The 18,089-nt window shown below is 35.3% G+C and overlaps 1 protein-coding gene across 6 annotated transcripts in view; it reads left to right on the top strand.

The window, feature by feature from the left end:
* The window catches only part of LOC106878085 (mitogen-activated protein kinase kinase kinase 4), a 309,575-nt gene that overhangs the window by 255,454 nt on the left and 36,032 nt on the right, over positions 1–18,089 (top strand). For 5 of the 6 annotated variants that reach the window (XM_052978397.1, XM_052978400.1, XM_052978396.1 and 2 more), the window contains 5 exons: positions 4,535–4,605; positions 10,273–10,395; positions 11,294–11,453; positions 12,679–12,798; positions 13,368–13,474. In XM_052978397.1, coding sequence (XP_052834357.1) covers positions 4,535–4,605; positions 10,273–10,395; positions 11,294–11,453; positions 12,679–12,798; positions 13,368–13,474 — 581 coding nt within the window. Of the gene's footprint in view, positions 1–4,534; positions 4,606–10,272; positions 10,396–11,293; positions 11,454–12,678; positions 12,799–13,367; positions 13,486–18,089 lie in introns of all 6 variants that reach the window. The other variant, XM_052978399.1, reaches the window with a different exon arrangement.

The following is an 18,089-nucleotide window of genomic DNA, read 5'->3' as shown; positions in this document are numbered from 1 at the left end:
ATATATAGATATATATACAGTTCTGACTGATAGTGCAGGGTTGCACCTACATTGCTAGAAATAAGAGCTAAAGAGCCCTTAAAGCTGCCAGGACGCACATTTTCATATACTGACAGAGGAGATAACTACCTTACCTGCCTTATATTGAGTGAGATCACTATACTAGTCTAGTTTTGTTTGAAAATTACAAATTCATCAGTAGTGACTACTCTGCTGCTGGATGGTTTAACTAAATCCTGTCAGTATATATTTACCATATGAATTGATGGCTGATTCAGCAAAATGCTAATGTGAAAATTATAAAATAATGAAGGCAGCTATATGCAATACAAAACCAAAAAGGAAAAATTCAGTTGTCACAAGTTATAGTCTGAGGGTGCTGGAAATATGTTGAGGCAATAGATAGCCCTTTTAAGGCCAAGTTAAATAATCACACATCTTTTAGGATCTGTTTGAGAGGTTTAACATTACAACATTTGCCAATTATATATGGCAATTAAAAGAGGAAGGAATACCATACAAAATCAAATGGAAACTGCTGGAACAAACTGGGACATACTTGAACAGAAGCAGGGAGTGCAATCTTGGAAATATTTACAATCAAGGTGCCTTCCTGAACTCAAAAAGCAGGATTTTTAGTTGCTGCCTTCATGATAGAAAATTCATTTTGGAAATGTGGTTTTCCCTGTTTTGAACTAGAGAATGAAAAACAGGTATGTAGACACAGCCAATGTCTCCCTTATCCAAAGCTGGAGCTCAACAATGGGCAGAAACTCTTCTTTCTCTGCCAGAAATGATTTTTTTATTTTGCTTTTTTTTTACTAGCATGCTAACCAGCATTAAAGAGGCAATGTGTTTCCAGCCAGGATGACTGAAGAATTGTCAGTTGTTGCCAAGTGCAGCAGTAGATGTAAAACCAGTGGTAACTTTCTGACTGGTTATATGCCAGAATCAGAAATTTACTACTTGACACTATAAAAGTATAAATGATCAAGTTCTCTTTTAGAGTGTGCTTTTTTACTACTTATGAATTACTGACTAATTTTATATATATATATATATATATATATATATATATATATACACACATACACACGCACGGACACACACAGAGGGTGTGTCAGTTTTTGGAGGTCATTTGTATAAATTCAAAAAAAGATTATAGAGTTAATTGAGTAAAGACCAAAGTACCTGTAAGTAGGAAAGCTGACAAATTTCTTATCCTTTCAGTGGGATGGACCTACTTGATATGTGGAAAAAATGTAGATAGAAATTCTGTATGGTGTACCCAGTGCATGCTTTTGACGCATAAGGGGTGCAGTGGTATCACAGGAAGGTTAACAAAGAAGATAGTCTTTGTGTGTGGCAAATATGCTAGTGCAATAAACACTAAGAATGTAATGGAAATAGACTTCTACAAATATCTTTAGTGGGTATCCTTAGAAGTAATGGATAGTTTCCATTACCTAGACAACCAGATTAGCAGTGGAGGAAGTTGCTCTGAAAGCATAGTTGCTAGAAAAAGAAATGGCTGAGAAAAGTTCAAAAAGTTATTACCTTTGTTGGTGACAAAGGGCTTGTTCCTCAGAGTGACAGGCAGTTTGTGTGCTGTCTGTGTATGGATAGCTATGCTGCATGACAGTGACACATGGGCTGCCACTACCAAAGACATGTGAAGGCTTGAAAGAAGTGAAGCCCACTTACTTCATTGGATGTGCAATGTCAGTGTGCATGTACTACAAAGTGTAAATGTGATGAGAGAAAAATAGGGTATAAAAAGCATCAGATGTAGTATGAAAGAGAGAAGACTGCACTGGTTATGTTATGCATATGGATGAAGACAGGTGCATAAAGAAGTCCGATCTCTAATGGTGGAGGGAAATTTTGGAAGAGGTAAACCCAGAAAGACATATATTGAAGTGGTGAGGAATAATCTTTAGATGTTGAGCTTCACAGAGGAGATGACAAGAGACTGAGACAACTGGCAATTTACTGTGCTTCAGAAGGCACTTTAAGCTATATAAAACTCGAGGCCATGCATCTCTACCCTTCCTGAAACACACAGTGTGCACCCAGTCAAAACTCACTCCACAACCCATCTTCCCAGCACCCCCTCACTTATGTTTATCATGTGCTGCATACCCCTCCACTCTCCCTCATGTTCCTACCCGCACACACTTGTCATGCCTTCACATATCTCCCATAGCCCCACCAACCACTCCATTTTCACTCACCATCATTTGCTGCAGTTATCACTTCCCCATCTCTAAACATCTCCCCTTACACTCTTATGTAACATCCTCCTCTATCTCCTCTGTACCCTATGGGTATGTTTTGATACATCTCCATCATAATCTATTTCTCTCTTTCCTCTCATCACTTTTCCTGCTGGAGTAGCCAAGTGTATTCTCTATAGTAAGACACCTATCTCTATCCTTCTATTATACTTTAACTGCTCAACTGGCATTCCAGCACAAAGCCACCTCCCTCAGTATCAATCCCTCTCCCAGCCAAAGAATCTTTGTCTGGTGATATATACATATATATATATATATACACACACGCACACACATATATACAGGGTATTCAAAAAATGAATGATTATTAAATCAGTGTTTATTAAAATATATCTTATTTTCAAAATATGATTAAATTGACAAAATTTAATTTTTTTATGAACCCTTTGTTTTCAAACAGATGACTCTTCTGGTGTAAGCACTGCTGATACTGTGAAGCAATATAATTGCAAATATCAAGACATTTCATTCACTATTTGTGCACATTTTCATTCAATGGCTGCCCTCAGGTGTTTTTCAATTTCCATTTACCAAATCAGACTCACAAGGTTTTAGTCAGCCCAGGACAATTATTGTAAGCACTTTCTCAAGATGCTGTGCAATGGGACTGAATCAAAAACAATTGCAAAGTGAAATTCTTAACCAATTATTGTTGGGAAAACATAAGAGGAAGTTAACTGAAATTTTTTAAACTTTGAAAGACATTAATTTCCAACATATATGAATGCTTCAACCCCATCCCATCATCCACCACATCTTATTTTATAGGGAATAAATATTTGAAGTTTTATTTAGAATTTTCATTGCACAGGTTTAGACTATAATAGAATCTAAAGTGATTCTGTATGTTTTTATTTTAATGAACGTAAAAACAGCAGTTTTTTTTTTTAGCAATTTCAGTTCCAACATCATTTTTAAGCTTTCACATTTAGTTTTGTACTTGTTCAAGTTCACTTAACAAAAGTATTATCATTCCTGCTAGTATATACATGCATGTTTGTGTATGAGAATGTATAAACATACAAGCATATCATCTTCTTCATCATCATCATATTTTGCATAAACTTTCCATACTGTCATTCTACTCCCTGTTAATTCACATTCAGTGTCATTGCATTTCTCAGTGTGTTGGAAGACCACATCTTATTCCAGTTTCATTTCTGGCTTTGTTTCTGTATTTGAGTACCCTTCCTAGCACTGACCACTACACAGCATATAGGATTCATTTTATTATAGCACCAGCACTAGAGAGTTTGTCTTGTCCTTAAAAAGACTAAAGAATTCTTTTGACCCCACACATAATAGATTGTATTGAATTCATTTCGTCGTTGGACCAGCATTATTAAGGTTGTCATGTTCTCAGCAATATTTGAGGGCCTCTCAACCACACAATTACACTCACTCATTAATCACCTTACACAGTGTCCTAAATGGAGTTTACAATAAATGGAGTTACTAGCATGAGTAACATTGTCTTGTACTTCATAAGATTAGTGAGTCCTCAGCTGAAGAACTGAAGAGAACAGCAATACCAAAAGATCCAGGATGGGTGGAAAAGGGAAGCAAGAATGTGATGTTGGAAACAAACGATGAGAATAAGAGATTAGTAGTAGAGACAGTGAGATGGTAGTGAATATTAAGAGTTTGGTTAAGAATGAATGATAGATGTCAGTATATTAAGGGAGGGATGGCTAGAGGTATGTGCAATATAGGGGAAAGTGATAGTAGCATAAGCTATCAGATAAGTGACAAAAGGACATAAGATGAGAGATGAGTGAAAAGAGATAGGATGTATGATAGTTGCATGAGTAAAAAAGTGATGAATGGGAGAGGGATATGTGACAGAGGTATGAATAGAGCAAGTTTTAGAGAAATAGAAGGCTAACAACAAAAAGGCAAAAAATGTAGACTTGATATTATACATGCATACATATACACACACATATATTCATGTACACACTATAGTGCATCCATACACATATAATGCATACTCACACATACATATTCATTATATCTTCTCACCTCATCACTAACAGTTTTAACATCCATTTTGCCATGCCTGTGTATTTCCATATCTAAGTTATGAAATTCTGGTGTTAGATTGACAAGTAGACCTTTAGAAAGCACTCAGCAAATGAATTAATCTATTTCTCATTGATTCTGGTTGAGTTTACAATATCATATTGTTAAATATTGTTCCATATTAGCTTATGATGTCATATTTATTCATTTCTTAGGGGAAGGTACTTTTGGCAAGGTATACACTGCTGTAAATGTGGACACTGGAGAGTTAATGGCAATGAAAGAGGTTAGTATCAATATAACAGCTAATTTTTGCTCATGATTATTGAATTTACATTTTAAACTATGGCTATTATATAAGCACCTTGTTTGAACTTCATGGCTGTGGTTTGATCCATAGGCAAGTGCCTTCTATCAAATCCTTGTGATCAGAATTGTATAAATAGAACTTCTGTGGAAGGCTTATGGTGGAAAAATGATAAAATCAGTGTATCAAACAAAAATGTTTCCTTCACTCTAGTTGATTTTGCTTTTCTTTATGATGAAGTTGATAAAATAAGTATCAGATAATATAATTAGCTAAAACCCTTGAAGACATTACTCTAGTATTCTAATAACTAAAACCAAATAAGAATATAAAAGAAAAACATAATTTCTTTTAATTATGGTTTATTTAACATAATTAGAAACTATATTATACAGATGTGGAAGACTGACTTAGTAGACTGGTGACCTACTATTAAAAAGAAAAAGATAAGAGTTCATATCTCATCACCAGTACTGTACCCTTGTCAAGGATAACTTTCAGTGACCTTTGTCAAATAACCTGCTCAGAAGTAAATAATTTAATGCTGATCAGTACTGACTCAATGGGCTTGTTTATTTATGTAAGCAGTCACTACTAATTTGAAAGTTTAGTTTTTGTTATAATCTTAAATGTGCTTTTAGTTTGTTCCATTTTGTTTCACTTTATAGCGCTCATTATAATGATTATTATTATTCATTTAGTTACCTATTTAGCCACAAAGTTTCAGTTATTCCATGATGTATGTTATAGTAAAGTTAAGAAATTCAATTGTTCAATTCTGTTTACACTTGCTCTAACCCTCAAAATTTCCATCTCTTCATTTGTTTTGTTATCCACTATCTTATCCAAATGTTCTATTGTTTCCTCTACTGTAGCCATAATTCTCGAAAATTTCACCTCTCTCTCTCAGTTTTGTTACCCACTATATTTTCACTTGTCTATACTATGTCTAACCTTGCTTTCCCATGTTGATTGTTAATTAGCAGCTCTCGATCTGTTAGTGGACATGTTACATTACCTTTAGCCAGGGAATAGGGCATCCATAGTGTTTTGTCATTTGCAGGGCACTACCTCAACCCACCTCCACCACCTGTACCAGAAGTCTTTTTCCTCTAACCTTTACTAGATGTCTTTCTCCTAGCACCTCTAATGGTAACCTATACGGAATGCTCTCCCCCTTTCCTTCCCTTTAGAATGTTCTCCTCCTTTCCTTCCATTCCCTTCTATCCCTATCTAGTGTCTATTCCCAGTAAACGTAGTGATTGTGAAGCGAATATAATGATGGTGAAGTGTAAGCAGGTTGAGGCCTATTTGTATGTTTACAATGTCTGCCAAACACACATGCGAGCATTCTTTTTAGATGCAAACTGCTGTCCCTCATCCCTGGGTCTTGCTAGCTCACACCCTCAGAGTTGGCACACTTAATGTTGGCACATTGAAAGAAAGGTCTGGTGAGATTGTTGAGATGCTTGAACAGAAGCATGTAGATTTGTGTTGCATCCAAGAGGTAAGGTGGAGTAGAGGTTCTGCTAGGTTCCTCACAAGCAAAGAACATAAGTATAAGATTTTCTGAGTAAAGAGCAGTGATGGGGTTGGGGGAATGGGTATACTCCTTGCTGAGAAATGGGTTGATAAGATAATTGAGGTAGTCAGAGTCTGTGATAGCATACTTAAGCTTAGACTAGTTCTGTAACATGGAATAGCAACCATTAGCTCGGCTTATGCCCCTCAGCTAGGTCTACCTGATGAAGAGAAAGACCAATTTTATGACACCTTCTTTGTTGAATGACAGGGACCTTCACTTTGTGGCTGACAAATTCAATGAGCCTGTTGGACAATATCCAGGGAGCTTCCATGGTGTGCATGATGGCAATAGATTTGGTTCCTGCAATGAGGGAACCAGGCTGCTGGAGTTTTGTGAAGCAAATGATCTTATGATCTGTAATACTAACTTCAAGAAACTTGCCAGTCATCTGTTCACCTACCAGTCCAGTAGGCACACTTATCAGATTGATTACATTCTTGCCAGGAAACAAGAAGATGACTGCTTATAAATGCCAAAACTTTCCCTGGTGAAGAATGCACCCCACAACATAGGTTAGTTGTTAGTGACTTCAGGATCAGGGCTAAATGGTTACCAGAAGATGACCAGTGTGGAAAAGAAGGGTCTAGAAGCTTAAAGATCCTCTGAATGGACAGAAATTTAGAGACATATTACTTGAAGCTTTTGACAAAAAGAGAAGGATATAGTATCACATAACATGGACAACCTGTTGAGGGCTACTAACTAGATCTGTGGCTATGTTCCACCACTATGTCACCTAAGGTGACATAGCAGTGGAACAGTGGAGGTGACAGAGCCATTAGGGAAAAGAAACCGGCCTAGAAGGACTAGAAGTGTAGTTGTAGCAGGGAACTGTATCAGATAGCCAGAAGGGAAGGTAGGAGACAGGTTTACATAGCCAGAGGGGAAGCAGAAAAGAATAGATTTGCCAGTGTTCTGTGTCATGAGGACCAGAGACTTGAAGTGTTTCAAATTGCAAGACAATGTAAGAGAAAATTACTGTCATAATAGAGAAATGTGTCCTCATGGATGTTGGATCACCTGCATTTAATGATGCTGCAAAGAAAGAGACTTGGAGACACCACTATGAAAAGTTGCTAAATGGAGAGAATGAATGGGAGAAAGAGAATCTACCAAATGTTAACCCAACTGAGGCACCAGCTATCTGAATTGACAGTACCTTGATAGATAAAGTAATTAAGGATATGAAGACAAAGAAAGCCTGTGGCCCATCAGGAAGCACTGCTGAGATGCTTAAAATATCTGGCTGTGTAGGCTATAGTTAGCCAGGGGATACACAAAGTAGTCATACCCAATGACTGGTGTAGCAGCACCGTAGTCAACTGCTACAAAGGTAAAGGTGACGCCTTAGATAGAAATAATTACAGAGGTATCAAATTGTTGAATCAGGTGATGAAAGTTGTAGCCCAACTAATTAGGCAGAGAGTTAGTTCAGATGAAATGCAGTTGGGGTTTTTACCACGGAGAAGCATCACTGATGCTATATTTCTGATAAAGCAGTGGTAAGAGAAATACCTAGTCAAAGATAAACTTCTGTACCTGGCTTTCGTTGACATGGAGAAAGCCTTTGACCAGATCCCCAGATCCCTTAACTGGTGATCAATGTGGAAACTAGTGGTTGGTGAGAGCTGTACAGGGATGCTGTCAGTAAGGTGAGGGTTGGTAATGAGTATAGCGGAGAATTCAGGGCTTCACCAAGGATCAGTCCACAGGTCCCTCTTGTTCATCATAGTCCTCCAGGCAATAACAGAGGAATTCAAGACAGGATGCCCCTGGGAACTCCTCTATGTTGATGACCTTGCTCTAATAGCTGAATCACGACCAGAACTAGAGACGTTTCAGGTGTAGAAGCAAGGTCAAGAATTGAAGGGCCTTAGAGTTAACCTTGCGAAAACCAAAGTCATAGTAAGTAGGAAGGCAGACAAATCATAAACCCCTTCAGGTAGACGGCCCTGCTCGATCTGTAGAAAAGGCGTAGGTAGAAACTCCACAAGATGTACTTGGTGTAAGCTATGGACACATAAGAGGTGCAGCAATATCAGAGGAAGGTTAACAGGGAAGATAGTTATTGTGTGTGGAAGGTGCACAGGTACAATAAACACCAAAAATGTACAGAAAATAGATTCCATCACATGCCGGGTGGGGGGGGGGACTAGAAGTAGTTGATAGCTTCCGTTACCTTGGTGACCAAGTCAGTAGTGAGGGTGGATGCTCTGAGAGCGTAGCTGCTAGAATAAGAATAGGCTGGGCAAAGTTAAGAGAGTTCCTACCTCTGCTGGCAACAAAGAGCCCTTTGCTGAGAGTGAAAGGTAGACTGCATGATGCCTCTGTGTGAACAGTCAGGGAAATATGTACTGTGACTGCTGAGGATATGTGTAGCCTTGCAAGAAATTAAGCTAGCATGCTTTGCTGGATGTGTAATGTCAGTGTGCATGCACGACAAAGTATAAGCATTCTGGGAGAAAAGTTGGACATAAAAAGCATCAGATGTGGTGTACAAGAGAGATGACTGTGCTGGTATGGTCAAGTGATGCATATGGATGAGGACAGCTGTGTGGAAGAAGCCTGTGGAAGAGGTAGACCCAGGAAGACATAGGATGAGGTGGTGAAGCATGATCTTTGAATGTTGGGCCTCACAGAGGCAATGACAAGTGACCAAGACCTTTTTGAGATATGCCATGCTTGAGAAGACCCGTCAGACCAAGTGAGATTGTAGTCATGGCCAATGCCAGTGTCACATAACTGGCCCATTAAAAGCACCCTTCAATTGTTGGGCATGCTATACTTGTGAATACCTGTTGAGTCAAGTGAAATCACAGCCATAGCCAATGCCATTGCTATCTGACTGGTTCCTGAGCTGGTGGCACGTAAAAAGCACCATTTGAGTGTTGGGCCTCATGGAAGCAGTGACACCAAGCCAAGTGATATCATAGTTGTGGCCAATGCCAGTGCCATCTGACTGGCACCCATGTTGGTGACACATATAAAGCACTGTTCAAGCGTTGGACCTCATGGAGGCAGTGACAGGTGACCAAGACCTTTGGCAATATACCATGCTAGTGTAGAGCTGTCAAGCCAAGTGAGACCATAGTCATGGTTGATGCCAGTGTAAGGTCAATGGCACCTGAGTGGTTGGTGTTAGAAAGGGCATCTAGCCATAGAAACCTTGTCAAATCAGATCAGAACCTGGTACAGCTCTCCAGCTTACCAGTTTTTAGTCAAACTGTCCAATCCATGCCAGCATGAAAAGTGGACGTTAAATGATGATGATGATAAATGTAAGTGTTAGTTAGTGTAATGTTAGTTGCATATGGTATTTGCTGAAACATTAAGCACACAGCACATTGGTTGAAGCAAGATTTGAACTAGTGACCACATGCTCAATAGCTCAAAATTTCTATATTCATTTTGTCACTGTTTAAATATAGTAGATATTGTTTTGTTGTAGTTAAAATGAAATACTGATTATAATTATAAACAAACCTATAAGAATTGCACTGAATCTATAAATAATGAAACTGCTGACCAAACACATAAATTTACTGCGTTAAATTTTCTAAAATATCTTATTTTATGCAATGAGTGTGTAGTTGCGCAGTTTACTTTGCAGCCACATAATTCCAAATTTAATTCCACTATATAGCATCTTAAGCAAAGCCTTCTACTGTAACCTCAGATTGACCCAGGTGTTGTGAATGAAGTTTCAGACAGAAGCCCATCTAATAGATAATATTTTGGGGGCAGCAGACTTAATCTATTGTCTAGCTTAATACTACCAGCTGTCTTGGGTGCTTTTAGTGTAGTCTATCTTATTGCAAGCATTCAGATCAGATCTGAGTATAACTTGATATCTTGACATACTGGTTCTTACTGCTGAAGCTTGGGAGTTATGATTTCTTTTAACCCTCTTCCATACCACCATTTAGTTTTGCAAAAGCAACAGGTGCTGCTCTTTTTTACTTCTGACAAAGTCATAAAAAATATATTGAACCATTAAAGATATGTAAGTCTACACTGATTAAAGTTTGCCTATTAATTTTTGTTTCATCACTTTCTGCCAGATGAAGTTAAAACCAACAAATAAAATGAGAAATCCTTTGAAAGAACTTGTTGAGGAAATGAACAACCTAGAAGGAATTAATCATCCAAACCTAGTCAAATATTATGGTGCAGAGGTTCAAAAGGTACACTAATCGACTATCTTATTTTTCCTCCATACTATTTACTTTTCAAATATTTTTCTTTGAAATATTTATTTTTTGATCTCTGAAAGCATGAAAAGCTTTGTAAGATGATGACAGAGTTCGAATTGAAAACAGTGAGCATCTAAGCGGATAGTTTTTGTTTTTACAATATGCATCACTGTACTACTGTAGAATTATTAACATGCTTTAAGGCCCAATGCATAGGGTTTGTTTAAATTCTAATATTTGGTAACTTTTTTAACCATGTCTATTTTTACTTTGTTAAGTGTTTTATCTTCAGAGTTAAGTTTTGGAACACCAGTTCTTAGTACTTCAGATAGTAAAGATTTTTGAGGATAAATTTCTCTGCTAGTTCTCTTGCTGGTTAGTGTTTAAACTAAGCTGGGATTTGATACTCTTTAATATTGTGAATAGGGCTGCAAAAAAGGATATATTATTGAGTTGCTGTACTTTTGTGAGTTAGAGTTAAGAATGAAGTATTGCTGAATAAAATCAAGGTGTGCTACTCTATTAGATCTGAAGGAACTCTAAAAAGTTCTATAAGAATAAAAGCAAGACAAAAGTGTTAAAAGAAAAATGCAGTAGTACATATACAATTGTAGGATAATTTTTAAAATGGTGAAATACACGAAACATCTTGTTCCTGTTTCTTATATTACTTACACAAGGTTTATTCTTCTTTTTGAAATTGCAGTGAGAAAATTTAAGTTCAATACTCTAAGGAGTATAAATTTGAAAGGACTCTGTTATAGACTAAATAGTTTAAAATTTCACTAGATATTAGAGATCAAGTTTCCTTTCTATTATTTGTGAAACTGTAGATAATGTAATTATAAACTATGTAGTATTAAACTAAAACTTAATAAATTTTTCACAGGATGAAATGATTATATTCATGGAATATTGTGATCGAGGAACAATTAAGGAAGCTTCAAAGCTTGGCTTGCCTGAAAGCATAATTCGGTTGTATACAAGAGAAATTTTAAAAGCACTATGTCACCTACATGAAAATGGTATCATTCATCGGGATCTGAAAGGTAGTACTAATTTAAACATATGTAAACCTTTATAAAATAAAATTTGGGTGACTGCAAGTGAATTTGTAATTATGTATATGTTGATTAGACACAGCTATACGTGGCTAACAAGTTTACTTCACAATTCCATAGTTTCAGGTTCAGTCCCATTGCATGCCATCATGGGTAAGTGTCTTCTACTATAGCCCTAGGCCAACCAAAGCTTGGAGTTAGTAAACATCACATATGTATACTTAAGAGTTCTTGGTTCAATCACTCTGCATGGCATTTTGGGCAAGTATCTGCTGCAATAGCCTTGGGTGAACCAAGGCCTTGTGAATAGATTTGGTAGACAGAAACAGAAAGAAACTTGACTACCAGTATTGGTTTGTTTACATTCCTGTAACTTAGCAGTTTTACAAAAGAATAAGTACCAGTTTAAAAAAAAAAAATTAAGTACTGGGGTTGATTTGCTTGACTAAACCTGTCAAGGTGGTGCCCCAAGCATGGCTTCAATCCAATGACTGAAACAAGTAAAAGAATGAAAGAATGTGTGTTTGTGTGCGTGCGTGCGTGCATGCATGAGTGAGTGAGTGCGTGCATGTGTGTGCATGCATGTGTAGTTGTATTTCTTGTCTTGACATCATGTGATAATTGTAAAGAGGCGTCATTGCTATACAAGCAATGCCCTTCATTTCCAGTCATGTCCAGCGATGGAGAAATATTACCTTACTTGGAAATGAGAGTTGACATCAGGAAGGGCATCCAGCCAAAGAAAATCTTCCTCATTAAATTCTGTCTGCCATGCAAGTATGGAAGAGTGGACATTAAAGAAGTGATGATGATGACAACAACATCAAGACAATGGTTATGATGGTGATTATAGACAATGACAGCGAGCATGATGTTCCTTTACTAAATTTGGTTATATACATGAATATTTTATTATGATTACCAGATTGGATAAACTTTAGTTTTAGTTAGACAGTCAAACCTCCAGTTGCATTGACAGAGATCATTATATTACATTATCTTATCTCTGGAGACCCAAATATGGGAAAATACCATGAATTTTGGTTTTTTAACTGGGAATTTTAATTATTGTTGCAATTTGTATTAATTTGTTAGTTTTATTACTTTGTCATTCTTGCCAAACATTGTCAGTTTGATATTTTTGTCAAATGTTATCAGCTGTAAACTTAAATCATTAAAATGTCAGTGATTGTGAATCATTTTTCTTACTTAGGGGCCAATGTATTTCTTACATCGGATGGGGCAGTAAAACTTGGAGACTTTGGTTGTTCTGTCAAGTTAAAAAGTCATTCAACAATCCCTGGTGAAATTAGTGATTTAGTTGGAACAACTGGTAAGTCTAATGAGCTACAGTATGGTTGGTGGTAAGGAAGAAGTAGAGTCTTTTTTTTATATATGATCATTTGTCAGTCAAACATCCATTAACTATTAATCATATCCTAATCATCTAGTTACTAATTAGTGACAATCTATCAGACAAGAAATATCAATCATGTAAATTTTACTTAGTTAAACTAATCTTTAGTTCATCACATGACATATTGGTTCCAGAATTTATTTTAGCATCTATAATTTTTTTTCCTTCTGTATTTATTATTATACAGCAATTTCTTATTAATGACCAAATTGTCTTGCTTTGTTGTTTTTCATATATAAATTGAACTTGCAATAAAGTGAAGAAACACACTCACATAATGAAGAGCTACATGTGTCTTTCCTATAGTCTGTTGTTTATCTATTTAACCAGTTAGTTTAGAACATTGATGAAAATTCTCTTGTACCTTCTTTTTCTCCTTGTTTCCTTGTTAAACTTATTGTCACTTTTTCCTTTTTTATGATAATTGTCTCTTTTGAATACTGCCTCATTTTTGTGAAAAATAACCTTGAAGCATTTATTTGCAGCTTACATGGCTCCTGAAGTTTTTACACGGAATGATAGTGAAGGACATGGAAGAGCTGCTGATATTTGGAGTTTGGGATGTGTAGTGTATGAAATGTCTACAGGCAAAGTAAATATTAAGTAATTCTATCCATTTCTCTTTCATTTTCTTTAACTCTAACACTGGTAATGTGCAATTAGAATAGAACATAAACTCAAGGCAAGCTTAGTCGCTTTAACCTGGTTTCAGCTCACTTCATTTGAGTGATTTCTGAAAATCATAACTATCTCAAGCCTATCCTCTAAAACAGTAGCGATAAGTCTTTTTGCATTGGTAATAATCTAAAAAATCCCATCACAAACCTGTGGGAATTTTTGAGCTACAGATTATCGTTTTCATTGCCCTACTGATTATTTGTTAGAACATTTAGTTTAGTTGAAAGCATTCTTAAAGTAATCTGTTTAGACAAACTAATTTTTGTATTGTTTGAACAGGACAGCCTTGGGAATTACATGTTTTATTTATTTATAATAAGGAAATCATTAAAATTAAGATTAATGAATTTCGCTCTCAGTGAAATTTTTACTAATGTACTTTATACCAGGATTATATTTAGTTGTTTTGAGATAAGCATGCAGCACTGCTTTCAATTTGACTTAACAAAATCCTTTAGTGAAAACATTGAATCACATGAGTATGTTGATGAAAATACTGTTAATATTGTCATTGCAAGTTTTTCAAACTGGCAAAAGTTTCAGGAATAGAATTCCTCTATTTTTTGCATTTTTTATTACTATTCTTGTCCTTAATTAGTCTCTTTCCCTATTATGTAATTCAGCTCTCAAGACTACAAAAGTTTAACTTCAAATTCAGCTATTGTATAAACTGATCATATCAATCCACTGCAGTATTTTCAGATACAGGTTATTTAGTTCCACTGTCATTGAGAAATATTTAAAAGTGTAGGACATAGCCTAGTCACTCACATAGTTAATCAGGTTGTACAGGAAAGCACAATACCCAGTGATTGATGTAGTAACATCACAGTCAATTGCTACAAGGGTAAAGGAGATGTCTTAGAAAGAAGTACTTAAAGAGGTGTCAAATTACTGGCCCAGGTTATGGAAGTTACTGAAAGAGTTAATTAGAATGAGCCCAGTTAATCAGAATGAGAGTTAAACTAGATGAGATGCAGTTTGGTTTTTGCAAAGGAGAAGCACCACTGATGCTCTTTTTATAGTTCAGCAACTACAGGAGAAATATTTATTAAAAAGTAAACCACTGTACTTAGCATTCATTGACCGGGAGAAAACCTTTGACAGTGTGCCTCGATCCCTTGTTTGGTGGTTACTGCAAAAGCTAGGAGTGGATGAATGGCTAGTGAGAGCTGTTGAAGCCATGTACAGAGATGTTGTTGGCAAAGTGAGAATTAACAATGAGTACAGCAATGAATTTAGGTGCAGGTAGGAGCTCATCAGGGTTTAGTAATCAGTCTCCTCTTATTTATCATAGTTCTCCAGTCCATGATGGAGGAAATTAAGACCAGTTGCCCATGGAAATTCCTTTATGCTGTTGACTGTGTCATTACAGCTGAAAGTGTAGAAGAATTAGAAATAGAATTCCAAGTATGGAAACAAAGCCTAGAACCAAAGGGTCTTTAAGTTTAACTTAGCAAAAATTAAGTTCCAATTATCAGAAAAACAGACAGAACACTAAGCCTGTAGGGTAAATGACCTTGTTCCTTATGTATACCAGGTATACATGGAATTTTCATGCATACAGAGGAAGGTGGAGATAATGGCTTTATGTTGTGTGTTGAAAGGATAGGCACAAGTATCTTGCTGTAGAGGAGATACATGACGGAAGGAAATAAAAGGAAGGTAGAGATGGAGTGCTAGAGCAAACTCTCAAGATGCAAGAAGGTAAGCATAAGAGAGAATAGAGGCAGTTGATCAAGGGAGAAGATGAGAGAGTGGATGCTTTCATAAGAGTGTGAGTTTGGAATGAACAGGTGGAGGTAGAGGTTAATGTAGTGAGTGATAAATAAGGGTGGGTGTGCAAATGAGGGGAAATACCAGTGTGTAGAGGGATGAGAACTAGAAGAATGGCTCAGGGAGGAGGATAGAACAATGTAGTGGGATAATGGGCAAGGTGTAGGAGCAGTGAAGAGGGTGATATAGAGGTATGTAAGGAACTGTAGTAAGTGGATCATGATGGTAGATATCAGAGGGCATTCAGAATGATAGCATTTAAGAGAGGTGTTTAGAATTAAGCATAGCAAAAAGGAGGTTATTGGTAGAAATAGTGTTGGCCAAGATGATGAGGAATGGAAATAGTTTCAGAGTGGGGGTGGTGTGAATGTCAGGGAGAGGAGGGAATGTAATATGTGCCAATTATGCTCTCAGGTGAGCACGGTCATACCATTGATAACGGATTGATGAAAATGGGAGATGGAATGCTTGACATGTCAGAGAAAGGTGGGTGATATGATGTACAAACATTACCAAGTGGTTTTAGGATATCATTTTTACTGTGATGAACACAGCAAAATGCCAATCCGCTCAGTACTTTTTCATCTCACCCATAAGGCCCAGCATCTTGATATCAGCCTTCGATACTTTGTCCCATGTCTTCCTGGGTTTCTCACTTTTGTAAGTTTCATCGACTTTAAGTGATCAACACTTTTTTATGCAACTGACCTCATTCATACACATCACATAACCAAACCAATTCTCTTGTACACTACATCTGATTCCTCTTACATCTAACTTTTCTTTCAGTACATTTGCAGGGAATATAAACTATAGATAATAAATAATAATAAGTAAAATAAATTAGGTTACATTTAGATTGCAGCTAGCAAAGTTTAAGAAAAATTATAATAAATTAACTTAGTAATGGGGTTCAGATACAATATTAAAAATAATATCAAAAGAAGGAACGGATTTAATCGATAAATTAAAAAGTAAACAAATATTACGATGTAATCGTTACTACCTCACATATACATATAAATGAAAAATTAAGTAACTATTATGATGTAAAGTAGGTAGATGAAAACGAAACCATTATATCAAATAATTCATTAGATACTTGAGAAAAAAACACCCAACTCACTTAAAAAGTTTTATCTGTAATATACTAAAATAGAAATAAAGTTAAAGTTAAGAGAAAAAATTTTTTTTATTCATGGTCAAAGAGAAGTAAATCTGGCAAAATAACATATATTTTTATAGAATCTAAATAAATCAGTCATTGTTATTAATCCTATCAATTCGTTATGTTGATTTAAAAAAAAAATATTTAGGAGACAAATAAAAGATATGTAATCAAGATAAATAAGAGATTATAAATAATAAATTACAAAGTAAAACTAAATTAGGTTACACTCAAATAGCAACCATCGAAATCTAAAATATATATTAACTTAGTAATAATGATTAAATAAATGAAGGGATTAAAACGATAAAGCAAACAGTCAACCAAAATTTTGATGTCATCTATACAAAGAATTATAAGACAAACTTCAATAAAGTAGGAACTAAACTTACCATTGTACATATGTGAAAAGGTTATATGAAATTAAAGCTAAACAAATTTAATATAATATCCCGGTATGTAGTTAAAGCTAAACCAAGTTAAAATAATATCCTAGTATGTAGTTAACTAACCTCTCCAAAATAGATTAAAGAAATAAAAACGTATGTTTATTCATATATAGACATCTGAAATCTCTATATGTGATTTTGTTAGAAAAAAGTATGAAATACAATTCTAAATTACAGAGGGAACAAAAATCTTTACCCTTGTCGTAAGGGAATGGTTTTTCTATAATTGACCATTCTAAAGAATACTCCTTATTTTGGTCCTTAAGTTGCCAAATTAAACTACTAAGCGCCATGCTATTTTGTTTCTTTCTATCTCTAAATGAGGAATAATGATTCGATATTCTTTTCGAGATTTCAAGCGAAGACGAACCAATGTAAATTTTAATTCCATTTTTGGTTAAAACATTACACTTGTATACAGTATTTTTAGTTTTTGCATTTCGACTTAGGAATTTAATTCTATTAGGAATAAGTTTAGATATTACTATTTTATTGTTACTATTAATATTCGTACTATTATTTTTGTTGACTCTTAGATTACCTATAACTGTGTCACCTGGAAAATTCAGATTATTACCTATATTTATATTACTAGACTCTTCTATAAAATTAGAGCTTAATAGTTTCAAGTTATTGGCGGCGATAATTTGTGTAATTATAATTTTTCTTAAACTTTGATAGCTGCAATCTGAATGTAACCTAATTCATTTTACTTATTATTATTTATTATCTATAGTTTATATTCCCTATTCTTAAAATAAGTCTCATTACAGTTCTTAACTTAAAATGAAATATAATTCTTTGATACGATTATATACATTTGAGTAGATTATATTTTACATAAATATTATTTACTAGATTTACCTCTCTTTGACCATTAACTTATAAAAATATATATTTTTTTATTATAATATATTGCAGTTTATTTTCTTTCTTTGTTTTTATTTACTTTCAAAAGTCCAACGGTCGTTATTGAAATTTACAGCGTCCCTTACTCTTTCGCTACTTAACATCCTAGGTTAATATCCTAATTTAACAACACTATTTACTTACTTTACTATGTAACGGTTTTCTTAACCGATATTGTATGCAGTGTCAATATGTTTCATGTCATTTCAACCTGTTTATACACATGT

This window comes from Octopus bimaculoides, chromosome 2 (assembly GCF_001194135.2).
Source record: "Octopus bimaculoides isolate UCB-OBI-ISO-001 chromosome 2, ASM119413v2, whole genome shotgun sequence".
NCBI classification, from domain to species: Eukaryota; Metazoa; Mollusca; class Cephalopoda; order Octopoda; family Octopodidae; genus Octopus; species Octopus bimaculoides.
Note: the sequence above shows the minus strand (reverse complement) of the source record. Positions and strands in the feature narration are given on the sequence as shown.